General features: G+C 43.0%; 1 protein-coding gene across 1 annotated transcript in view; it reads right to left on the bottom strand.

Moving 5' to 3' along the window:
* Positions 1–27,341, bottom strand: part of FNDC3B (fibronectin type III domain containing 3B) — a 338,585-nt gene that overhangs the window by 22,400 nt on the left and 288,844 nt on the right. The window contains exons 17-23 of the mRNA XM_077880348.1: positions 27,050–27,168; positions 25,093–25,198; positions 24,065–24,237; positions 21,658–21,771; positions 21,188–21,337; positions 15,806–16,086; positions 5,163–5,375 (exon numbers count right to left, since the gene is read on the bottom strand). Coding sequence (XP_077736474.1) covers positions 5,163–5,375; positions 15,806–16,086; positions 21,188–21,337; positions 21,658–21,771; positions 24,065–24,237; positions 25,093–25,198; positions 27,050–27,168 — 1,156 coding nt within the window. The remainder of the gene's footprint in view (positions 1–5,162; positions 5,376–15,805; positions 16,087–21,187; positions 21,338–21,657; positions 21,772–24,064; positions 24,238–25,092; positions 25,199–27,049; positions 27,169–27,341) is intronic.

Genomic DNA, 27,341 nt, shown 5'->3' with positions numbered 1-27,341 from the left:
CCCCCCCCCATCCTTCAGGGACTGGAGACAGGCATCATTAGTTCCATTTTGCAGAGGTAGAAACTAAGGCAAAAAGAAGTTAAGGGACATGCCTCCAGCCATCTAGAAGCTCAGTAACAGATCAGGGATTACAGTAGAGATTTGATACCCCTGTGGAGAACCACAATTGCCTTCTGGTGCTTGAAGGTTATATCACAGTGTCATTTACCCAACAAGGGTGATCATGTGCATCAGGACTATTCCAGAAAAGCAAACTAATACCGAGGGTCTCCGCGGGCCCTGAGCTAGTTGCCTGGCATCTTGTATCTATTCAGCAATATGCTCTGAGAAACAGAAGCAGGGGTTTGTTCTGTAACAGGCACACATTAAGAAAGCCCAATTCTCCTGTAGTGCTCATCCACTCCGGCGACTTTTATTAATTGCCTAGTATGTATTTTTTCAGGGTTTCTTCCTATAGATTATTTTCTGTCCCTAACAGTAAACAGTCATATTGGGCATATTAACAAAGGCCCCCTCCCCCGCCCAATTTTGTCTGATGAGGGGAAAAGTGTCACGGGCACAAGGGCAGAGTTAAATGGAGAGCAACCGGTAATTATCCAGTCTTATTAGCGCCCTCTCCCCCATCCCCGTTTTGCTGGAAATGCACGGGCTGTAAAAGACATTGGCTATCTGGCTAAACCCGAACAACAGATTAGCCGTAAATGCATTCCTGGAACTTAAGTTCCTCTCATCTCGATGCTGTGTACAATTATCAGGAACATGGACCCATGAGGGTCAGGACGAGAATCAGCATCAACTCAAATTCTGTTAGGGCAGCATAACGTTTCATTTCAATAACACAGACAAATGCACCTTAAAAATCGTCAGTACAGCCTTACGATCTTAAAAGGCATGAGTTGATCTTGTTATTCTAATCCTTGTATTAGGTTAATGCAGCATTATGAAAATGTTTACTTTGGGTGTATACCCTTCTTGCATACACAGGAACTAAAGACATTCAGATCTTCTGTGCTAGATTGGCTAAGAATAATAGACTTAATCACTGTACGGTCACACTAGGATAATTTTTGTTTTTCTGCTGAAATTGAATAAAATCTCTTGTGCTGTCTGCTCATTGTGTTCCATTAACTTATTTTCTCAGCAAGATAAGTTCCTTACAGGGAGTCACATACTTCAAAAGACTTGGCACATTATAGTCAATCAGGAAAAAAATGATGATTGAATGATTATATTCTAACTGCAAGGAATAAACTCAGCCATATAAATATAAAGCGCGGCTCTGAAGCTGCTACATCAATATGTAGTCAGTGACCTTGGGCTGGGAGCCTTGTGAGTCAAAAGCTTGAATACAGGGAAAACAAATGTCCTGCTCAAGGGGGAAAAAAATTTCAACATAGCAAGTCCAGGTGACTCAGATGAGTTCTGGGTTGATTTACCTTGAGGCAAGGATCCCTTTCGGGATCCCTTCTATTTTACATGAAATAGCCCCAAATTTAAAAAGAACCACATGTACAAGAACAAGAATAGAAAGAGGCATTCGGCTGGAGAAATATCTGTGCTTTGGAGATTGTGTCCTTGGTTTTCCACCCAATCCTGAGTGTTTATCACTGGTCTCCAACCTAAGGCTCTTTTGCAGAAGATGATAAGATTGGAACCCTTTTAAGATTCACACACCCTCTTATCTCCTCTGAGAAACCTTCTCTGCTCATTTAATTTTAAGCCTATAATCATAAGTTGAAATCATAATAATCATTAAAATTAAATTCAAGTCAACTTATCAAAAACAACCCATTTTTTTCATTTAGCTGGTAGAAGTCTTTGGGAGAAATCCTATCAGCATAGAAAATATTTCACTTTTTTATTCAAAAACTAGATAATGCAGATAAAAGCTCTCAATGTCTGGCACTTTGTAGGTGCTCGATAAATAGAAGTGTCCTTTAGGAAGTTTGGAAATATATTTTTGGCCCAACGTTATACTTAGAAATCTCTGGCTCATTTCAGATTTTTTTGACTGAGAGGTGAATAAATACAAGAAACAAAGCAGCACATTGTAGATATAAAGCCTTAGGGGCTTGAGACATTAAGAGGTCACTTTTAAAGAAGTTAGTAGCTTTCCCATTCTTTTCTTATTTGCCCAAAGCAGAGACTGAGAAATGAAGGAAAAATAGACCGCGTGCCCTAATCATTTACAAGAGACACCCTTTTGTAAAGGATTTTGCTCACACATGACCTACACAGATTCAGTGCTTTCATGTGAAAAAGGTAGGAAGGGACTCAGTTCACCTCCTAGTGTAGCCTCTGTTTTATGGATGAGGAGAAAGACCAATACTTTAGAGGCCAAATCAAGCCAATTTTAATTAATCATTGCCGAGCACAGAGTTATTAGTTTTTGCTGTGCTTCTGTTGCAAAATGTTTTGAGACTAACATTACTTTCATAGCTGACCAGGACAGCTGCACAACTCCCACTTTGGCGGCTCTCCCTTTCAATGCCGAGTGCCGGTGCGGAAAAGATATTAAACCCACAATTAAGTCTATACCTCTGGTTCTCACCTCAGCCACAAGCAGGGCACGTAATATTTTTGCCACACACACGATAAGAACTTATTCGTAGTTAATGAAATCAATGCATATGCTGGGGAATGTGTGTACTTTTCCCAAAAGTCACAACTGGAAATCACTGTGGCAACAAGTTCAATGAAAAAATCTGCTCCTTGAATGAACGTCGGTACTTTCAACTGGACAAGGCAGGTCCAAGTCGCAAAGAACCTCGAGGAGACTAGCGGGGACAGAAACTATGCTAATCACGAGAATTCTAACATATCCAACTCAGATGATTTCTCCCTAATCCTTGTGAATTGAAGATCCAGAGTTAAAGGCAGGCTTGGATTTAAGGGGCCAATCGATACAAGAGTTCAGTTTCAAGACACTAAGGAAGGTCATCTTCAAACTCAAATTAGGCCAAGTTTCATCCTATTAAATCACAGGAAAATTGTTCCACAAATAGAACGAGAATTTATTATGTTCTATACTCCCATCACTTTAATAACTTTCTGAGAGCACTGACAAATCTAATTTAAAAAAGATAAATTTGGTCTCCAGATCATAAAATTAAGAAAAATAATGCTCCTAATGGTAAGTTTTCTTAAATTGCCATTTAAATTTAGGCAAGTCATTTATTTGATTAACAGTGCCATCTCTGGGCCTCCTCCCCCCACCCCACCCCATCCCCCCTTTTTTTTAAATAGCAAGAATTGATCACTGGATTCGGCACCCTTTTCTGTCTGGCGTCTATTTTTATTTATACATCTCATGACAGCATACTCATTTGGATCAGCGTTCACGGGCATCTGTACAGTTCTGCATCCGAGGTGCCCCCTGCAGACACCCCGCCCGCGCAGGGCAGGGCTACAGCAGGGTGCAGAGCCTCTGCTCTCCCCGCATTCCTGGGGGTAACAACAGAGGCAACCGCACAAGAAACCAGGCAGGCCTCCCTGTGATCCCAATTCTGCTACCAGTGTGAATCGTTTCTGGGCTTCGCCTTTTCTAAAGCAGTACACTAACTAGAGGATGCCCTCTAATGGAGATTCTCTCTACCACCAAAGGGCAGCCAAAAACCCAGGGAAAAAAACCAAAAGGCTCCTTTACAAATTTCCCCAAATGCTAGGTTTAAATATTTATCCAGGATTTCTGTTAGTCCATAATTCTGATTCTTGCCAGCCCTCTCCAGTCGAGGAGTCCCCTGCCAGTAAAATAATGAACATGCATCCAAAGGTACAGAGCACAGTGAGATGAATGATCTTGTCTACGAGCGAGAATACATTTGATCTCTAATGGACCTACCAAAAGCAGCCTCATTTTCTCTGCGCTTTCCACACCAGGACTAGTTTCAAATAGGACAATCGCTTTTTGTTCTTTTATAGTCAAATGACGGGGCTTGACAGGTCCTTCAAAGTCAAGTTGAAATGTCACCTGTCTCAAAAGAGCCATTCCTGGTCTTTGCAACCAGATGGTCCCTGCCTCCTCCAGCCTCCCAGAGCACTTCTCTCCATGGGCATTAATGTTCTGAGACCACTTGTGGGTTGGGATTATGCTGCTGGAGGCAGGGGCTTGTTCTTCCTTGATCTTGGTCTCCACCGGAGGGCCCCCCCCTCAAACAGGGCCTTCCCCCCAGCAGGGCTCCACTGCACTGAAAGGAATCAAAGCAGCTGAGTCCAGAGTTAGGTAAGGGGTGAAGACTGGATGGGGGTTTCTGTGCTAACTACACCAGTTCCCTGCGTGAAGGAGCAGGAGGCTGTGATGCACAAAGTGGGAAGATAGAAAGGGTTTTGTGTTTAGCAGATAGGCCACAGGGACGTAGAAGCAGGTACCTGCTCCGTCAGGGTGTCTCGGATTTTTGGTCACCCCCCCCCCCCCCACCGCCCCGCCACACACACACACCCACCTCCTTCACCTGATTCTCTGATTTGGACTTTTGGTCACAGAACATTCGGTCATCATTACCTTTTACTCTGTATCTGAATTATTCCTACATACAGTTCAGAAGCCCAGCTTCTGATAGGCCATTTTCAGAGGAAATGAAGTTAGGCTCAATAAATACTATGTGAAAGGCTGGATTTGATTTCTATGGCCAAGAGTATTTCCTGGGCGTGGAGTCTTATAAAGAACCTCCTGTTTGCTCTGGTTAATTTGATCTTGCATTACCCATAGTTACAGAGTACAATCCCCATCTGTACATCACCACAGCTATTTCAGATTGGTAAACATGTTTGTCCTGATGGTCGCTGAATATTTAAAAAGCTAACATCTCTTCCTGAGTTTTATTTTTCCCCTCCGTGCTTGTGACTAATAGAACGCTGTCACGTAGCATGGACTTAAGTGTGACAGTTTTCTTTTTTGGGTCATTTCTCTCCATTATCTGGCTTGGTGAAAGGAAAAAAAAAAACACATGAAGATTCTCACATGTCGGCAAATCAGGGTCTTCAGAATGTCAGTCTGGAACATTTTCAACGGAGAACAGAGGGTACAAAGTGCAGGACCCCCATACATAGGAAATCTTTTTCAACCAGGAGGAAGAGTGTTTTATCAGAGGCCCAATGAACAGGTGAGGATGCTCTGCAAGCTGCAGCCACAGAACGTCCCGCATTCCCTGCCGCCGTCTCACCTCTTATTTCTGTCCTCCAGCTGCAGCGTGTACACCATGTCCTCGGCTGCATGGGTCTTGGTGTTACTGTCTCCCCACTTCAGCTTCAGGCTCTGCGGCCCTGCTGCAGCACATTCCAGCCTCGGAGGCAAGGGTGGTAATGGCCGAGTCTTTGCCCTAATGAACTGACTAAACGGTCCAACTCCGATTTCATTTATGGCCTGAATTCTGATCCTGGGTAAAGGGAAAAAAAACAAAACACAAACATCGCAGGTGTAAGCAGCAGCGATTCCTCATGTGAAATAAATAAACGTTGTGTGGGGGTATTCCATGTATGTGCCCCTAGAACAATACCATGGAGTAAAGAGAAAAACAAGTAATTTGGGACAAATCAAGCCTACGGCAGCTTGGCAAACAGATTATATTCTCCCCTCAAAAAAACAGCGAAAAGAAAGCAATTACCAAGGTTTCTCCTAGTTCTTTACTTAAAAAAAAAAAAAAAAAAAAAGTCTATTGTCAGAGGGAAGACATCCTAAAACATGCTATTATATTTCGTTCCAGTTCCCTGTTAATTAATTGCCTCCAAGTCAGTTTTAGGAGTGAGAAGGGCTACAAAGAATACGTGAAATAGGAAAGCAAAAAGAGTCTCCTTCAAGGTTTAAAAACAAAGTACAACTCTTCAACAGCCTTCCTCTCTTCTTCCATATGGTGTGGACAGTTTTCTCAATAACCTGATATTTCCACAGCTCCACTCACCTGAAGACCACTCACTCTCAGGTCTGCCTCTCCTCCACCTTTTCATGCCCCACAGATAGGCCTCTAGGGGAAACCTCCACCCAGGCCCCAAAACACATGATCATAAAAAATAAAGTCAGAGATAAATTCTTAGGAAACATATCAATTTAAACTATTCTTATAATTTAGTTTGATGGGCTTTTCATTTATAGTGATTATTGCTCACACTCAACTAAAAAATACTACTTAGGTCCTACAATACCTAAAATTCATCTTGTGACCTCAAATTAGCATTAATTTTTCAAAATGTACAGGTTACATAATTCAGCAAACCAGTCTAATCATATGCCTGCTGCTGGTAGAGAAGGAAGCAAAAGCGGGTTAATTACAGGTGAAGGGAAGCAAGTACAGTCCATGCAGCCATTAAACTGGGACAAAAGAAATGCAGGAGCCATTTAAAAATTCCAAAAAAGTCCATCCTGGCTGAAGGGTTTGGGGAAGAATGTAAATTACCACCAAATCAGCACAGCAGAGAGTTCACCAGTGTTTCCCCTCCACTGTCCCCAGACTGGACTCAATGCAGCCTGAAATCTGGGAGCAGACATCTGCACGAACTGAGGGCTCTAGCGGAAGGAAGCCTGGCTCAGGGAAAGGGTTTTCTGGATGCTCAGGGTACATGGGGAAAATCCCCCATTTTTTTCGTCTTCTTTTCTGCATTCTCTCACTCCCCAGCCCTTACACGATTCCTTCAGATTAACAGACTAAAGAAGAAAAAACACACGAGCCTATCAAATGGTATAGAAAAAGCACCTGGTGAAATGCAACTTCTATTGATAATAGAAAAATTCTCTGAAAATTAAGGGTAGAAGGGAATTTTCTCAACCTGAAAAGGGTGTCTATAGAAATACCTACCGGCAACATTGTATTGAATGGTCAAAGACTAAATCATTTCTAAGATTGGGAACCACGTGAGGATGTCTACTCTCAACACTCCAACTCAACATCAGGTACTAGAAATCCCAGCCAGTGGTGGGAAAAATGGCATAGAGACAAGAAAGAAAGAAACCAATACTATAAGACACTGCTGAAAATCTTAAAGAAGAACCTAAATAGAGAGAGACATTATGTGTTCATGAATTGGAAGACCACACAGAAAAAAATGTTAATTCTTGCCAAATTGATCTATAGGTACAATGCAATTCTAATCATATTCTAACAGGATTTTTCTTAGTAGATCCAGAGAAGTTGATTCTAAAAGTTATGTAGAAAGGCCAAAGAGCTAAAATTGCCAAACACAAAATTGAAAAGTAAGAAAAAGTTGAAAGAATGACACTTTCTGATTTAGGACTTACTATAAAGCTACAGTAATCAAGACAGTGTGGTACTGGTAAGAGACAGACACACAGATCAATATAAGAGAATACAGACTCCAGAAATAGATCCACACAAATAGGAATGATCGATTTTTGACAAATGTGCAAAAGTAATTCAATGGAGGAAATAATAGTCTTTTTAACGAATAGTGCTAGAACAATTGGATTAGCAATAGGAAAACAAAATTCGATCTAAAACCATGTATCTTATTCTAAACTTACTTCAGAGTGGATACAACATAGATCTAAACATAAAATATAAAATATAAAACTTTTAAGAAGAAAACAGTATTTGTTACCTAAAATTAGGTAAAGGGTTTTTACCTATGATGTGAAAACCTGAAAACCAGAACAAAAAAAAAAAAAGAAAGAAAGAAAAAAGAAAAAAAAAAGAAAAATTGGACTTCATCAAAATTTAAACCATTTGTACTGTTAGGAGAATGAAGGTAAGCTACAGACTGGGAGGAAATATGTGTAAATTATGTAACTGACAAAAGCCCTGTATTCAAAATGTATAAAAACCTCTAAAAGTCAATAGTAAGAAAACAACCAACCCAATGAAAAAATGGGCAAAAGACTGGAACAGACACTCAGACCAAAGGGGATACACTTTATGGCAAATAAGCACATGGAAAGGTAGTTAACATCGTTGCGAGTCAGATGATGAAACTTAGAACTACGAGGTACCACTATATCCCTATTCAACTGATTTTAAAAAAACACCTCAGTACCTGGCGAGGACGAGAACAACTGCAACTCTCACATACTGCCAGTGAGAATGCAGACGGTGTAGCCACCTTGGAAAACAGCTGTAATACGAAACTCCTTATCAAGCATAATACACACGTACATGACCCAGCAGCCCTGCTTCTTGGTCTTAAGAGAAATTACAACTTATGTTCGTATAAAATCTGCACACAAAAACGGTTTTGGCAGCTCTAGTCATACTCAGCCCAAACTAGAAAAATATCTGCCTCATTGTTTGGAATGTAGCAAATACTCATCTCTGATAAAGTCTAGCAAAAATCCCATTAAAGAGAGTCTGTCTTTTCCCAGATTCTATTAAGCCTCTTTGGAAATCCTGCTTATCACTTTGGTGTGACCTTGGGGAAATTACCTAACACCTTTAAGTAATAGTTTCCTTATTGATAAAATGGGTATAGTAATATCTTTGCTGCATTTAGGAACAAATCTGATTACTTAGTAAAGATAAGGTATATGAAAAGCATTTTCAATTTTTTAAAATTTTATATTACATGACCAGAAAAGGATGGCCAAAAGTACTTTGGTGAACCTAAAAGTGCTAATTTATGGAGTTGCCATTCTCATGACTTCTTTTGAGACTGTTATTCCTTTTGCAAGGGAAGAAGACGTGCTGAGCATCCGTGAGGAGTGCACTGCACTAGGCCTGCAAACGTGCGGCCTCATTTTACTTGATTACCTACAAACTCACTTTATAATTTGAATAATTTGTCAATACCACCTATGTTTTCCAATCCTCCACATTAGGTGAAGGAACCAGCAACACCTAAAAGGATTAGCTTCTCTGTAAAGCGTCCTCAGAAGGTGAGGGGGAGACATGGTGCTGGGAGACAGATGGGGAAGTGTTAATGACCGCCACAAGGAGAGACACTGAGAACTGGCTCTGCTCATAGGACCGGGCTCTGGAGCAGGAGCTGGTACCTCCTCTTGCTTTCAGAGATGAGAAAACCGCAGTTAAACCCAAAGAGGTTAAATAACTCAACACAGTCATTCTTGGTGTTGAAGCCTAGATTTGCTATGTATGATAGTGACCTTAACTTCTAGGCTGAACCCATGAGATAGGAATTGCTCCATTTTACAAATGAAGAAACTGAGGCCTGGAGAGGTTCAGCCATGTGCACTGACCTACACAACAGATGGAGGTCAGATCTGCTGTGAACTTTGTCTTTTCTTAGGCTCCAAGTCTTTCGTCTATTCTGGCACATATACTCTCCTCCTAGCATAACTAGAACCACACACAGTTTCTAATCCAATCAAAAGGTAATTTTAATTCAGATCATGCTTTCGGTTCCACAACTGTTTGCCAATAAAGTGGGCATCTATAACAGTTAAAAAATGTGTTTTCACATTATTTAAACAACTTTTGGCCTCAGAGTCAACCACTCACATTTTAAAAGATCTCAACTTTTTTATCTACATTTTTATACAACACATTTTGCTTCAGTAAAAATGCATGAGAAACATTTTTCTGTGTAGCTGATGCACTGAACTATGTTACTTAGTTCTAATGATAAGCTAAAACTTGAAACTGAAATACAACTGAGGAACTGATAAAATGAAAGGAGGCCACAGGGCACTTGGTTGGCTCAGTCTACTCAGCGTATAGGTCTTGACTTCAGGGTTGTAAGTTTGAGCCCTACACTGGGTCCAGAGATTACTTAAAAATAAAACTTAAAAAAAAAAAAAAAAGAAAAGAAAAAAGAAATAAGGCCATGTCTTCTTGCATTCTGGTAAAAATATTACATACTCTGAGTCTAGGAAGCTGAGAAAGCTGAACAAGGACTATGATAGTTGCTGTTTGTTTGGGGGTCAAAATAACTTCCTAATTCAGGGAGAGGTCACCCAAGCCTAATGAGCAAAACAAACACTGACCTGAGGAACAATGCCAAGAATTCACTTCAGAAAAAAATCTACTTTCAAGTTTTATTAGATTTATTAAAGTCTACCCCAAACCCAAACTCGAAAAGTTTTCTCTTTAGCTGAAGTAACATGTTAATCTTGAAATTTAGATCGGATCAGATCTCCAGGTTTGGCTTTTTTTTTTTTTTTTTGAATGCATTGTATCAGTTTCTGAAATCTTAAACTCTACAAATTAAGTATACAGGAAATGGAATTTAGCTCAACAATGAAGGGAAATGATATATAACTCTTGAGAAACTCTATCTTGGCCAGGCTGATGTGAAAAACCTCAAGTGCCTGGCAGTCTGCGATACCCATCAGTACACCGATAATACTGATCAAATATATTCAATAGGCTTCTTAATGAAGCATATTTTTATAGCTTTTGATTGAAAATCCACTATTAACATATCTACTACTACTACTAATTGTAGATACTAAGTATATTCCTGCTTCAGAAGATCACAGCCTTCCAGAGGCCCTGGGTGGCTCAGTCAGTTAAACGTGACTTCTGTCAGCTCAGGTGGGGAGATCCAGCCCCGCGTGAGGCTCCACACTCAGCGTGGAGTCTGCTTGAGTTTCTTTCTCTCACTCCCTCTGCCCCCCTCCTCATGCTTTCTTGCTCTAAAATAAATCAGTCTTTTAAAAAAATGATTCTTATTTCTTTTATTTCTTTTTTTTTTTTTTTAAAGATTTTATTTATTCATGAGAGACAGAGAGGCAGAGACAGAGGCAGAGGGAGAAGCAGGCTCCATGCAGGGAGCCCAATATGGGAACCGATCCCGGGACCCCAGGATCATGCCCTGAGCCGAAGGTAGATGCTCAACCACTGATGCTCACCCAGACGTCCCCCAAAAGTTTTTTTTAAAAAAGAAAAGATCACAGCCTTCCACAATGCACTTTATTTACACACACACACACACACACACACGCTCAAATTTCTGACGCTCCGTATGTTAAAAGAAGAATGACTTCCCAAATGAAGCTTCCTCAACTAGGGAAGCTGACTTCTCAATCCTATTTAGCCATCCCCGTACTCAGGGTGTCTCCAGCGTGAGGGTGAGGGGCAGTGAGGACAGCTGGGAAGAGTTGAGGGAGGAGAGGCCTAAGAGCAAAAGATGGACTTTTTATACCGCCCCCACCCCCCCAACCTACCATCTAATCATCTAGGACAAAAAATATGAAAGAAGGGAATAATCATCAGATAACTTCCAAAGGAATATAAAATAATAGCTGAAAGACAGGATGTCTCTGGGGGAAATGACGCAGTTGGGGCAATGGGACTCAGGAGAGGGCATCCTGGATGGCTCCTGGGGTACCCGTGCTGTCATCCAACACCAGGCACTTAGACTTCCTTTTGACAGGAAACCAAACTTTCAAGGTCTCCCACTGCTTAAGAAATAACACCAGATTTCCCCAGACCTATAATTTGGTCACAACCCACTTGGCGGCTCATTTCTTCCCCACCAATGTTAGCAACAGATCATTTATTGAGTGTGACTTACTGTGCATCAGGTCCCACATGAGGTGCCTGGAATCTTATCTAAAAACACATGCTTCAAGGTGGCTGAAGTTATTATCCCCTTTTTACAGATCAGAAAACTGAGGCACAGAGCGAATGTAACTAACTTGCCAAAGGTCACAGAGACAGTAAGTGAGAGACCCAGGACCGCAGTCAAGCTGTTTGACTCCAATCTGCTACTTTTGAACAACTTAGAATTTGTCTCCTAATGCAGCCCACCTCATCTTGTTATAATGAAATGATTTATGATTCATTTTTTGGCAGGCTAATGGAGTGCCTGACATACAGTAAGGACTCAATACATGTTATTTTCATCTCTGTTTTACCCAGCACAAGGAGCATAAATGGGCATAATGAACAAATCTCAGTTTTAGTGGTCAGGTAGCTCGGTATGAGTCAGACACATAATGAGGTTGCCAAAAAAAGTAATCTTAGGCAACTTTACTAACTGCTCAATGGAGAACATGTAAGGTGACAGTCTTGCTCTGCTGAGCCAGCCAACCAGACGCTTCCTGGAGGTGTGGACACTGCTCATTAAAGAGTCTGTCAAGAAACGGAACTCACCCGATGAAGAGGATGGAGGAGGTAATAGAAAACCCATGCTAGTGAAGACAGATGTGAATGAAGTGAGGATGGTTAAGTAGAGGACAGCTGACACGATAGGATAGTGACGTCTAGACCCCCTGGGTCCTACTGAACCACAGTCTACAGGAATGGGGCTCAGACTTCTGTGGGTTGGGTGATTCTTACATACACCAACACCCAAGAATCACTGCTCTAAGGCAAAAGTTCTTAACCTTCAGCATGCAACAAAATCTGCTGATCTGCTGCAGGGCTAATTAAAGCAGAGGGCCAGGCCTTACCCTTGGAGTTTCTGACTTAGCAGGTCTAGAGTAGAGCCTGACAATCTGCATTTCAGGAAGTTTCTAGGTGATGCTGCTGTTTGCTGCTGCTGGTCCAGGAACCACACTGTGATAACCACTACACTAAAGGGAGGCTCTGGCAACTGAGCAGATGTTAAATATACAGAAGTTTCGACAAAACATAATGGGAACACTATAACAATAGTTTCAGCACCCATTGCACCCACAACTATATATACAGTGTATAGTATTCCAATAGCCTTCACATATGGAACGGACTCCCTGGTGAGCGGACGCTGGAACCACACTGCCCGGTCACTGGAGACACTCAAACCAGGACACTGGGAGGGGTGACACCAGGAGATTTTTTTCTCTCTGCTCACAGAGCCTAAAGAAAGCCACGTCTCTGTTTTCAATGTTTCCTTCTCCTGAAACCAAAACGCAAACACAATTCCAAACTCAGTTCTAAGCTCAAAAGTAATACCCTTAAAAACTGCATTGTAAATTCCAATCAAATTCCATACAGGGTGTCAGTAAGCCAGCGGGTTGTTTTTGTAAGCACCAATGGAAAAGCCACAAATCCACTGAAACCTCTTTCTGTGGCAGTGGGTGTGCTTACAGAGGTGCACATTTCTGTTCTGGCAAAAGAGAGAAAGACAAACTCAGCATGAGAACAAAGTGTAACTGCAGAAGTTTAAAAATAAACAAACAAACAAAAGAAACAAGTCCTTTCTCCAAACCCCATAGCCTGCTTGAAATGTTTCATTCCACACTTTTGTCTAGAACATCATGATCTGTTCACTTATCTTTTAACCAATTTATGGAACAGAAAAAGGTGAGGTAAAAGTTGATTGCACCAAAATTACACCCTTAGTTACGTGAAATACTCATTTTGTATTTCATTATAATTATTGCAATTTTGTGTTTGAAACATATAAAGAACAAGACTGTGGGCTGGTCAGACTTCTACAAAAGAGCTCCCAATTATGTACTATAGAAACTAGTCTAAAGTTCTTTAAAAAAAAGACCTTAAATATAAATAATGACCATAATATCTTAAATAGAAAACATCTAATTTGTTTATTGCTTGGCCAGCAATGACAGGGGGGCAGCAGGAACACACAGTTTACCTTTCCTAAAGCTATTCCAGTCTCAACCAATCTGTCTAAAATGGGATCATTTAAACAGCCCTGCATATCGATACTGAGTTATTTATGCTACATCCATTAAATACTTTTAAAATAGTCCTGAAGTTTTATGACCCAAACCTAAACTCATGCTTCCATAGTCCCTACATTACTAAAACATCTCATCCTCTCTAAAATAGAATTACCCTGAGAGGGACTTTTAGACATTAAATCAACCACATCTCTGGGAGATATTTTTGGTAATTTCCATTGTAAATGCCATTTCATCATTATCTGTTCCTTCCTTCAAGTCTTTGAGCTCTGGATTTCTTTCTTGAAGTCACTGGACTGTGTGTGGAGTAAGAAGAGTCGGCATTACCCTATCATCATATCCTTCCATGAGCCCTGACATTTTAAAGTCACTTATGTCACCTTTAAGGTAGACATGATGTCTGAAAGGAGGAAAATTCTTGGGCTAACAACTTGCCCTAAGAGGCCTTTCCTGATTTCTGATCCAAACATTCATTCAGAGGGCTGACCTGAGGGTGTGAGTTCACTCTGGGGTAGACATGGATGTGGATCAGAATGGACACAAAACCTTTCTGGGAGTCCCTGAACTAGTGTGGCTTCTTCCGAGGTCTTCCTCGGATTAGGGATTAGGTCAGGCAATATTCTGGATGGTGGGGGGCTGCCATTTCCTTAATCATTCTTCCTCATGGTGAGGTTTCCTTAGAGTGTCATCACTGGGGAAATTCCCTGAGGTCAAGGTGTGGACTTAGTCATTCCTGGATTTCCTCAGCACCTGGTTAGAGTGCTCTAGACACAACAGGCACTTGGCATGAGGTCAGCAAACAAGAGTCAAGACTGGTTTTTTTGAGAATGGCTAAAGAGGCTAGAAATCAAAGAATGCCCTTGGCCTGCCTCTTCATTTAAGTAAGTCATAGCCCTCTTTATTTAGTGTCTATCTCAAGTCCCGCTTCAAAGCACCCTGACCACTCTAAACCTGGGTCTTCCTCTCTGAAATAACAACAGGATTCTGTACAGTTTTATTTTCAGCCTGTGATGTCACGATAACCTACTATCCTACTATGGCTATGTAAGTGTCCCTCAACCCTGTGAGTGCTCGGAGGGCAAAGACTGGGTCTGTTTTTATTTCACAGGCCCATGCCTTATGTAGTACTGTCCCCAAAAGAGGTGTTTTTTTTTTTTTTTTTTAATAATGAAAGAGTAAAAACAAACAAAAAACCCCATCATTGTTTTAGAAAAGTAAAATAAGTCTAGTTGCAGAAGTCAAAAATGCATTTAATACACCTGACTACTGAGCTTTGGGGCTTAGCCTAGCCAATTTAAACATGCTCAGAACATTTCCCTTAGCCTACAGTTGTGCAAAATCGTCTAATGCAAAGCCTATTTTATAATCAAGTATGGACTATCTCCTGTAGTGGACTGAGTAATGGACTGAAAGTGAAAACGAGAAAGACTGTGTGGGTACAGAATAGTTGTGGGTGCAATGGGTGCTGACTTTCCCGATCTTGGGGCTGACTGTGTGCAGAGGCTTGCTGCTGCTGCCTGATGTCCCAAGAGACAGGATCATACCACGCCACCGTCAGCCCAGGAAAAGATCCAAGCTCGAAATCCGAAGTGCGGCTCCTACTCCATGTGCACTGCTTTCCCACCACCCTGAATCAAGACTGTCTGGAACAGATGCTCTGAAGGGGGCACACCTGAGTAACCATGAATCATACACTTTTCCTTTTGAGGGAGTGAAGGCAACTTGGAGACAGAGGAAAGTAATTTGCAATTTTAAGAGGCCATGTTGGAGAAGATGATGATGGGTGAGCAGAGGAAGGGGAGGTTGCTAGCTCCTGGAGAAGAACTCCGGGCAGGGGATGCAGATGCTAATTGAGCTTTGCTCAGTAATGTGTAATCTAACTTTTTTCCTTTGGCCCCTTGCAAAAACCTTGAGTAAAAGCTACATCACAAATGCTACGTAAGGCTGTGTCTGCTTCTGGGGAATCACAAGAATGGTGGCGCCCTGCTTCAGAGGTGTCCAAGTACACGCTGAGGATAGACGGCGTCCACAGAATGACATGAGTCACAGTAAAAGTACAAGGAGTGGCTGCTAAGAGACCGAGAGGGAAGAACTAACTGAAAGCAGTAGGTGAAATTCCCCCTCAAGGGTTAGGAATTATATAGATTTGTAACTGACTCACAAAGGACAGAGCAATACTAGTTTTAAAGACGTATCTGCATTGAGGACCCTTAAAATATATTAAGGAAAAATGATTTGAATTCACTCGTTTGGCCTTTAGAACCTGAAGGGTCTACAGCTCCAAGAACTGATGTGTTGGATGCAACTTTAGGTCTGTTTTCCTGCACTCACCGGTAGGTGGTTTCTGGAAGGAGGCCTTTCAAAACGTGGGTGGTGGTGTTGCCCACGGTGATGATAGAGTCTCCAAGATCAATATTGTAAGCAAGGATTTCAGATCCATTATTGCACGGCTCTTCCCAGTTCAGTACAAGGCACACAAAAGGTGAATCAGGGTAGGCATTGAGGGTCTCCTCTTCCAGGACAGAGAGAGTGGAGACAGGGTCAGGGGCAGATGCTGGTGTCTGGCAAAGGACAAGCTCACTATACGGTCCTGCTCCAGCTTGATTGACAGCCTAAAAAGATAACAGCAAGACGAAGTCCACATTATACCAATGCAAATTCTAATACCCCGTGTTAGGTGCTGTTGCATCAATCTAACGCAACAGACAAATTTACTTCTAGAAACACAGTTAGAAATAAATTGCAGAAAATGCTCACTTTCACAATGATTTTCCAAAAAAAAAAAAAAAGGCAATAACAACTTTTCTGTTAATAAAGCAGAAGATAACATCACCATCATCACCATTTACGAAAAATAATTTTAAAATAACACTTTGTATTTGCACAGCCCACTTCAGGTTATACGTGGTCTTGTGATATCCTGTGACATCCACAATACCTGTCTGGGGTAGACAGTAAATGGCAAGTATTCAACAGTTTTCCGTGTGAATGATAAACTCCTCTCTGAAGTCAATTCTTGGCGCTTTCTGATTTTACCTGAGAGCTATAGCTGAGACCTTCGTTATTCACTGCTCTATCAAATATTTATTCACTTGGGCTCCAGGGCCATACTCTTGATTCTACTTACCTGCTGCTGCTTCTCAATCACCTTTGCCGGTTGCTACTTATCACCTCTCAACACGGGAGGCCGCCAGGGCTCAGGCCGTGGCCACCTCTTCTTTGTTTAATCTCTGCTCTATCTCCTTGTCTTGGGGACAAAATGTCACTCATATCATATCTCGGGGGTAAGTACCATATTATATCCTAATGCCATTTATATCCTACTCCCAAATTTACTTGTGTGGCTCTAGCCGCTGTCTTGAATGGTAGCCCAGTATATCCAACTGCTTTTTGGATATATCCATTTGAACGTCAAATATGCATCTCAAACTCAGGGGTCCACATGGTTCCCTCATCTCCACTCCATCCCTTTTCACCAAAAAACCACACTGCGCCTGCTGTAGTCTCTCTTGTCCCTTGTCCCTCAGGCTGTTCAAGTCCTATCCCTGAGATATCACTGGACATCTTTCTTCCTCTCATACCCTTATCCAGGCTGCCAGCACATCCTGTACCGAACCCTGGTCCAATATATTCGACTCTCATCAGGCTACTGTAATGACCTCCTAACTGGTATGTGTGTCAGCCCTGCCCGATACGATGTATTCACCAAGCACAGTACGGTACTGCTCATATCCCATCAGTGGCCTCCCACCATATTCAGAATAAACTTCAAAGTCCTCACAAAGCCCTTAAGACCTTATCTGATCGGCTCACCACCACCACCCTCCCATAAAAACCCACTGCTACTCTGACTTCATCACCTACCGATCCCTCCTCACTTACTCTGCTCCAGCCATGCTGGTTTCCTTGCTGTTTCACAGGGACATCAAGTCTACTCCCAACTCAGGGCCTTTCCAGTTTGCTGCCCTTCTGTCCAGGAAACATTTTCCCTAGACATCTGCACAGCTCACTCAATCATCTCAAGGGCTGCCTTTCAGTGAGCCCTCTCCTACCACCGTATTTAAATTTGCAGCCACCCTACCCCTCTTCACCCTCCGTGATCCTCTTCATTTCCTATTTCTCTTCTTTGCTTTATTTTTCATCATAGTATTTATCACCACCATAGGATATACTTCATTTCTCCCAGATGAGAATGTATGTTCTATAAGGGCAAAGATGTCTGTTTGGCTCACTGTCTCCCCAGCAACTAGAACAGTACCTGATACAGAATATGTGCTCAATAAATGTTATTAAATGTCTATTTTTTTCCCCTTAGAAACAGAAAAACATTTAGCGGCCTCCTTACAAAAGTGAATGTACTCTAAAATCTAGTTCTCACTGAATTCATAAGAGGGGTTATGAGGACACATTATAAAATTAAATGAAAGTAGTCTGAACTCTTTAATCAAAGGTTTGAAACAGAAGTTGTAACATTATTTTTTAATGTTTTATTTAATTTTAAAAGATTTTATTTATTTGAGAGAAAAAAAATGAAGAAGGGAAAGAGGGGGGTAGAGAGAGACGGAGAAGCAGACTCCCTGCTGCATAGGAAGCCTGATCAATCCCAGGACCCTGAGATCACCACCTGAGCCAAAGGCAAACGCTTAGCCGAGTGAGCCACCTGGGCTCCTCTATAACACTTATATATTACTGTTGATTTCAAAGAAGTTCAGAACATTCATTTGCTAACAAATCACTCTTGAAACTCTACTGTAATATTTTGTCCTATCTAGTCCTATTTCATGACAATACCTAACTCTCTTTTTTCTTTTTGGTAAAATTCTTTTTTTTTTTTTTTTAAGATTTATGAAAGACACAGAACGAGAGAGAGAGAGAGAGAGTGAGAAAGAGAGAGAGAGGCGCAGAGACACAGGCAGAGGGAGAAGCAGGCTCCCTGCAGGGAGCACGACATGGGACTCGATCCTGGGACTCCAGGATCACACCCTGGGCTGAAGGTGGCGCTAAACCTCTGGGCCACCGGGGCTGCCCTCTTTGTGGTAAAATTCTTAATGTCACGATTTATTTTTAGAGCATATATTTAGAGATTTTATTATTTTTAAATATATTTTTTTAATTTATCACACACAGGGATAGAAAAATAAGACATCATGGAGCTCAATGTTCATATTAATTGAGGCTTTATATCACCATGTAATAGAAGGAAAAGAGATGGCTTTTAGAGTTGGAGCTTAGTTCAAATCTGGATTCTATTACTTATTAACTGTACAGTTAGCATGCATATACATATATATGTATATTGTGTGATCTTAGGCAATTTACTATCTCAGAGCCTGTTTCCTCAGATACAAAATGGGGACAGTAACACCTAATCCATAGGATCATTGTAAAGATTAAATTGATCAACATGGAAGATCCTGGCCAACAGCCAGCGCTTCCCTTCTGGGGAAGATCGAGAACAAAACAGCAACCACAGAATTATCATTGACACGACACTATTAACTACATACAGACCTGATTCCAACCTTCCCAGTTTCTTCAATAATGTTCTTTTTCTACTCCAGGATCCCACTTTCTTTTACTAGCTTTCTTTTATGGGAAATGCTTTCTTGATTTATACTATTTATCATCATCAGTTTCCAAAAAACAAAACAATTTGGAAGACTCTTTTAATAAAATAAATAAAAGTATGCCTATAATATACAACAGGCCTCATGTGAATGGAACTGTTTTGGTCCTTGTTAATTAAAATAAGGACAGAAAGAAGGAAGGAAGAATATAAGGAAGAATATAAAATTGCAGAAGTTCTTGAGCAAAACAAAATGCTTCACCTGATTTTTATAAAAAACACAATGTGAGTATCACAGTGATTTAATTTTTAAGATGCCAAATATTCAAAGAGACTATTTGGGTTTAGCCTGACTTTGCAGTAAGTCAAATGAAAATAATTCATATCTGGCCCATATGTGCCAAAGAAATCAATATGGATTTGAGGAGACCTTTTTCCTGACAATACATTTTTTTTTGCATAGCAATGGTGGTTCTTAAAAGAATGCCTTGGGGTACCTGGGTGGCTCAGTCAGTTAAGTGTTGATTTTGGCTCAGGTCATGATCTCAGGGTCTTGACATGAAATTCCCATGTTGGGTTCCCCACTCAGCAGAGTCTGCTTGAGATTCTTTCCCTCTTCCTCTGCTCCTGTGCTCCCCCCCTTCTCGCTCTCTGAGCTCTAACAAATAAATAAATCTTAAAAAAACTGTACTATCCCCCTTCACAAGGTCTCATTCAATTTATGACAAACAAGTATGACATTTGAAAATACTTTTTACCTCTAAACTTTCAAAACAGAGAGGCAAGATGATTCTGCAGGCTCTCTTCTTACTCTAGTCGGTGTATCTTTTGAAATCAGTTGCAGGGAAAGAGTGGGTGCTAAACGACAACATATACCCCGAAAGGAGGAAAGGAAGTAGAAGAACATTTTAAGGGGATCAAAACTCGTAAAGTGTAGTGAAGTTCTTTCCTGTGGTGGCAGACAGTTCTTTATTTATATCCTGCCTTGTTCCAAAAACAGGAGTGTAGCACATATTTTGCAACCTTTTCCCAGTGACTCAGCACTGCTATTATAAAGATCAGATAATGTGCTGTGACCCTGACTCATTGACAAAGAGTTAATTATGTCCCAGGTGCTCCATTCAAGAAGGAAGGAAGGTGTATAACAAAAGAGTTTAATCAGAATGTTTATGATAAAGCAGGATTCAGAATTCAACAGAGAAGCCTCGGTTGATCTGGAAAATTAATTTGGGAAGGGAATATTTTCTCCAATGAGACACCAATAGGCTGATGCACTTGTAATAAGCAATTTGATTCATCACTTAAATCGGGTAGAAACCTAAATCTGGCTTAAGTCTAAACGTGTGAAGACAGACGTCTCCAAGGTCAAGAACCATGTCTGACTAATCTTTGTATCTCTCCTCTTGATCATCCTTTGATTCTGGGATAAAGTTGTGCCCAAAAATGTGAATAAACAAACGGAAAGAAATGGACAGAGAACTCTGTTTTCTCAGGAAAATAAGGCTTTACAAAGGGGGAAAAATAACCAAATCAATAAAGTAAAAGTCAAGAGTAAACTCATGACTACCTTCACTGTTAGGGGTTAGGCTAAGAGCCAACTGTTGTTGATGTTATTCCATTTGGACTCCCAAGTCAAAGCTTCCAGCTAACCGTCCTTGGGAATGGTCATTGAGAAGTGGGAGGCGGATCGCGTAATCTAATACAGACTAGTCCAAATCACTCTAATGTTTGTTTCTGGCTCCATTTAACAACCAGCACATACATCTTCTGCCTTTTGTCATTTTTAAGCATCTGCCCCCACTGAACTGTGCATCTCAGGAGAACGCAGATGGAAGGAACCTTCTCTAAGGAGCCGTGACACCTCTGCCTTGGATTCGGTCATTTATTCAGTGAATTCACAAGACATAAGGGTGGTGAGAAGCGGAAATTAATTATAATAATGTATATATAAATAACATGTATAATAATAATATACATAATGTATAATTAATTATAAGACACCAAAAACGAACTGAATTTGTTTTTATTTAAAAGCACTCTTCTTTCCAGATCATCCCTCGATAGCCTCCATCACAAGTCGTTAAGTTCCCCAGAGTCTTTCGTGAACACCAGGGTCTACTAGTAACATCTAAGTAACGTCAACCTACCTGTAGTCTACAGCAATATTGTGCAGCGGGCAACAGATCCCTTATCTCAAAGCCGGTGTCCGTCCCGTGATAAATGAGTTCTAAGGATTCTTCATCTTCTCCCCATTCCAACCTGTACTCTGAGATGTCAGCACCAGAGCTTTCAGGACTCTGGAAAGCAAAAACTCAAGTAGTTAATTTCGTTGAGAAGAAAATGCTCTAACGTTTGTGTCCAACTACGTAACTGGGCAAAAGAGCCACATGCCCCTGGGAATTCAGATACAAAAGAAAGAGGCATGAAAGAGAGACTCAGGTCTGACAAGTGATAAAATTTCCATAACTCTAAGTGACATAATCAAGTGCCAAGGGAGATTAATGTGTAAAAATCACCTACATGTGAATTTTAGCTTTGTAGGTTTCTTGTAACTTGCATTTGGGGGCAGACGAAGTAGAAGAAACAGAAGCCGATGCAGAACACACGCCTGACTTACCTCCCAACCCACTAGGACACAGCCGTCAGGTGTAAAAGAAATACAAGGTGCTTTGCATTGTCCAGGAGGCCCTGCAGCAGTGGTGATTTCTGAGACATCAGAATAGGGGCCGTACTGAAAGAGAAGAACACACACATGCCTGCATGGACACTGTGCACACACGTGTGTCTGTGTGCATATATAAGGGCCAGGCTAACACCATCAGCAGAACGGATTGAAAAATATCACCTAATGGCTTTCACTTTCAATGGAATGTGCCCCGGCTTTTTCCCACATACATTCCCTGAGTGGTAAATGTCTATTATATACGTAATCTTTTTATTCCAAAAGATCAGGTTTACCAAACATTCTTCCTTTACTGTGACACCAGAAACAAAACCATGCTGATTTCTTTCACAGCACAGCATTCTGTTTTAACATTTCTCACAGGACGTCAAAGAAAACGAAGTCAGATGTAGACTGCAGCTTAATTGTTAACACACAAAAATCTGCTTGAAACTGGTGGCTAACAAATTCTGAGCTAATTCTTCTAGTTATTGGTATTTTCTACGTAGAAATGAATGCTCCTGTTAACCTGTTCTCAGTACGACCCCACCGTCTCGACTATCTCAAGGTTTATGCTGCACTCCCTCTGTTCTTCATAGGGCCTTCGGTGATCACACTATTCAGAGCCAACCACCATCATTCTGAGAGAACCATAATCACCCATTTTAATAGTGGAATTTGGGATACCACACATAGTTGGGGTAAAGAATGAAAGAAAATAATTTCTAGGCTAATGAAGCGTATGACTCTGTTTTTCCAAAATGGGGGGGAGAAAAGATTAAAAAAAAAAAAAAAAAAACAGCAACAACAAAACCCAAAACACAACAACGAAAAAAACCACTCAAATTTTCCAAGATAACTTGCAAAGATGCCAGGCAGCGGGGGCAGATGGGAGAGATGCTCTCTGGAATAGATCTCAGATGCTGACTACAGTCAGATCTATGGATAACTTTCAATGTAACAGGAATAAACCAAGGCTGCTGACAGTTTTTTAGATGATAAATTAGTGAAAGGAGACAGAAAGTAAAACTCAGAGCAACAGAGCGGCACATGCATCTTTGTTATGGCAGAGATGCCCTGACCAGCTGATGGGAAAGAGAGCAAAAACAGTACGACAGTTGCTGCGGCATCTGTGGTCATCCTCTTCCACACTATTTTTAATTATATTAAATTGGGTGCATAAGCTTCCTTCTCATTGAAACATTTTTGTTTAGTTTCACAGTCATTCCCCCCCCCCGCCCCCCAGAATAGTTGTGCTGAGTCTGAAATTCCTTCCCAACTGGGACTTGGAAGAAAGTCAGCTCTTGCTAAAGGTTTGGGATCCCACTTTGGAGCCAACGTCTTCACAGAGAGCGTGGCCAACAGGCAAGGGACTGGAGACAAACAGGTTTCCCTCTGCCAGGCTCGCGCAGGGCTGCCGAAAGTGAGGAAAAGTCACTGCCAACTCTGTGCTATCAGTTGTGCTTTCTTATTTTTAAAAATTCCATCAAAAATAAAATAAAAATTCCATCAATTAATTTCCCCTACTTATTTGTATGGAACTCAAGCGTACGACCCCCAAGCACGCCTGGGGGGCTGAGGGTGCACCGGAGAGCCCGACCGTGGCCGGTTACCTTGCTCTTTCCATGACTCTCCCCCAACCTACGTTAACTCTGCAACTTAAAAATAAAGGCGTAACACAGACATAGACTTTCGGTCTCTGCTGGGCCATCTCCACACCTCCCAGGGAAGCAGCAGAAGGTGGAGAAGCGTTTTCTCCGTCTTTGCTTGAAACAAACACAAGAAGCTGGCCTCCCTGGCCTCTACCCCACTCGGGTTCTGAAAACAGACCTAAGATAGCTGGGTCATTTAGACACAGTAAAGGAGTCATTACGTGGTCCTCACCGCCTGGAACTGAGCAACACCGTCAACGAGTGAGTGCAAGATTATTTTTAAAGTGGCCAAAAGCTTCAAAAGGGTGATCTTACCGACGTTGAACCCTTTCTTAATAGGATGATATGACGGGGCGCCTGGGTGGCTCAGCGGCTGAGTGTTTGCCTTTGGCTCAGGTCATGATCCTGGGGTCCTGGGATCGAGCCCCGCATCGGGCTCCCTGCCCAGCGAGTCTGCTTCTCCCTCTAACCTCTGCTCCTCCCCCCTCCCCTTGGCTCGTGGGCTTGCTCGCTCTCTCTCTAATAAAATCGTAAAAAAAAAATGATAAAAGGATAAAATGAGATTTCCAATGCTGGGTTCAACAGATTTTACACACGCTTCTTGCATGGGTGTCGAGGCTGGAGAGACACTGTCGCGGACTCCGGAGGGGGCTGGGAGGGGAGAGCCCTGGATCCCGAGTACGCACGGCGGCATACAAGCTTGCACTCACCCCGCCGTCGTTCAGAGCCCTCACCCGGAAGCGGTACACGGTCCCCGGGAGCAGGTTGCCGACGGTGCACTGGAGCTCCGGCCCATGGTACACCTCGGAGGCCACGTCCTCGGGTTCGGTCATCTCCACGCTGTACTCTGAGACCTCGCAGCCACTTTCGGAGGCAGGAACGTCTGGGAACGGAGGATGCTTTGCATCTTACAACACTTTCCTGCCTGCACCTGACCAGCTCGCACCTGGTTTCCCACCAGGTTTGGGGTGGGGAGTCCCCAGCACCTTTCTTACAGAAGACCTCTCCCCTCCCCCAAAGAAAAGAGATAAAGAAGCTTCTGAATGCTATCATCTGTAGTTGCCCAAGCAAGGACACTGAACTACAGGAACGAAATAATTTGAAAACAACAGAATCATTAGGCAAAGTTCTTTACACCCTTAAGGAGACGAAGCTACCGAAGGAATCTTTAACTTAAAACCAGAGGTCTCATGAAATCAAGATAAATGACCCAAAGCTGGTACCGAATGCCATTATTTTGTAGACCTACGTGGTGGGGAAAGCAGTCTGATAGACTGGTGCGCGCTTCTATCTGCAACTTTCCATGCTGTGGACAGGAGACGCTCACACAGCCTGAGTTAACACCGCGAAGTGCCGGGACCCCCAGGACAAAAGACGAGGAGAATGAGACGTCACCGTTCGGACCTCCTCTCGCTCTCCTCTCTCAATTGCGCACAACTTTGCTTTTATGACTAACATGGAAAAGTTCCTAAAGAAGACTGGCTGCTCTGAGCGCTCCTCTAGGAAGGTGCCCTCGGAAGGACGGGGGTGCCCGTGTGCGGCCCCAACGGGAGTGGGAGGCCGAGCGGCGGTGCACAGGGGAACACGCCCCTGGGCCGGCACACGCTCAACAGGACGCGGGCATCTTCGACCCAAGGCACTGGGGTTTAGGGGACGCGGCCGACCTCCTAACAAGGCCTAAATCTTAAACCTCAGTCTCCAACCGTCCGGTTGCCAACGTGGAGATCCGCTCACTCACCCCACTCTAAGTGGACTTCTTTGTGCTTCGGTCGACCCAGGACCCTCGGGGGCCGGCACTGACCGGGGGCGATGCTCAGCGTGCGCGCGGGGAGGCTCTCGGAGCACTGCGGGAGAAAGAGCGGACAGGCGGCTCTCAGCTACCGGAACTCGCTGCGCCTCCGTGCCACGCAAGGCTACCCTGTGACTCAGCAGCCACCACAACGGGGTCGCACGTGGGATGCGGACATCTGAGTGTTCTCAACGAGACCCCTCGCGTGTGCGCTGGTAAAAATGATCACGTCCGAGGTCGGAGTCACAGACGTGGTTGCGTATTCTGAGCACACACCTGCTTTCCCTTCAACTACAATCCGAGAGATCCTCTGTGAGGACAGATGGGGACACGGGACAGCAGCGGGATGATGTTTTTAAGCAGTGTCGCCAGTGGCTGGCCATCCACATACAGAGCAGAAAGGCTAACAGGACTAACATTAATCAGCTGAGTCTGACGTTGAGCAGCAGGCTCCGCTAAGAACAGTAGGCCTTTCTGTAGGACGTGGCCGCATGAGGCCAGTGATGCGGAAGCTGAGCGTCTCTGAGACGGGGCGGGGGGGGGGGAGGAGTGCTATGTCGCTCAGCCACACGCATCCTGTCCCGAGGACTCGTCCGCCGTACGGCCAGGCGGCACAGCCTGTGCCAGGCCTCACCCCCAGGAGGGGCCGGCTGACCATCCGTGGCTTTGGCGGGGAGGCATCCTAGAGGGCGTTGGCACTGGAGGCCGGTCTAAGCGCCTCCATGCGGGTACCCTAGACATCACGGTGCCGCTATCCTTGCGGGGCGGGGACACGGAGCAAACAGCAGACGGCACTGGAGGTACACTGACCCCTGACTGCACAGCCAGGCGCCCCGACCGCAAGGATCCCCGTGAAAAATAAATCCACACAAGCCACCATCTCTCAGTCGCTCTTAGTGTTAATGGTTTCAAACCACAGTGTTAAATATCCCTCCCATGAAAATGGCTTTTTACTATCCTGCCTTTTACTCGCTTTCTGAATGTCAGGTAAAGCCACCAGACAACTATCTGCTTCTAGGGCCCTCCCTGTAGGTCTATAAGGTTATTCTGAGCCCAGGACAACACCGTGTGGTCGAAACCAAGGCCCCTGACATGTTAAGTGGGCTGCTCTAAGGTCAAATAAACAGCAGATGTTAAGGGACAGGCTGCTGCGTACAGCTGTGTAGGTTGGGCACTGTCACACGGCTTTTGTGATGACTTTCCAGCAGATGGCAGTAAAGTACCTTGGGGAAGGTGTGTCTCTCTCTCAAAGGCTGCCAGACGGGGTAGCAGCAGAGCCCTACAAGAGGTCACATCTTTTGACTCTAAATTCTATGCTTTTCTATTTTTTTAATTTTTTATAAATTTATTTTTTATTTGTGTTCAATTTGTCAACATACAGAATAACACCCAGTGCTCATCCTGTCAAGTACCCCCCTCAGTGCCCATCACCCATTCACCCCCACCCCCCGCCCTCCTCCCCTTCCACCACCCCTAGTTAGTTTCCCAGAGTTAGGAGTCTCTCATGTTCTGTCTCCCTTTCTGATATTTCCCACTTATTTTTTTCTGCCCTATGCTTTTCTATTGTTGCAATCACGGAGGCTCCTTAGCTAATGTGAATGCCAGGCGACATTCAATTTTCAGCTGTCACATGTGATCACGCCAAAGTCTTCCAGGAAACAGCTAAGTGACAAACGTACCGGGCAACACGGTAATTCAGTGGAGAATCCTCTAGGCCTATCTTTTTTTTTTTTTTTGTCATCTAAAGAACAATTTAAAAAACAGCCTAGTTTCCATTCCCTGATGGGATACCGTGGCAGGTGGCATTACCACAATACATGTTGAGACCGTAATTTCATTCTGATGCTATCGATCGGTTGTCTGGATTTGACCCAAGAAGTTGCGTCTACACCGGAGCAGAACCAACCTGACTGTGTCCACCAGTACTGATGCAGCATGCTCGGAGTTTGTACAAAGTGCCTGGTTTCAGGTGGGTGAAGGTGTACTCTGTAGCCGATCCACTGTACGCCACTTCCCACTGACTCGCTGTAAAACAAGGCTCGTGCATGAGTTTATGCCTTCTGCGAAAATGTTAACAGTATTGACCGTTACTGATGAGAAAATGCTCCAAGGGGTTTCCATGAGAACCGGTGTCTCGTGTGTGTGTGTGTGTGTATTTTTTTAAATAGCCAAGGGCCCTCTTTCCATTTCCTTCACAA

This window comes from Canis aureus, chromosome 31, assembly GCF_053574225.1.
Source record: "Canis aureus isolate CA01 chromosome 31, VMU_Caureus_v.1.0, whole genome shotgun sequence".
Lineage (NCBI taxonomy): Eukaryota > Metazoa > Chordata > Mammalia > Carnivora > Canidae > Canis > Canis aureus.
This window is presented reverse-complemented; position numbering and strand designations above follow the sequence as displayed.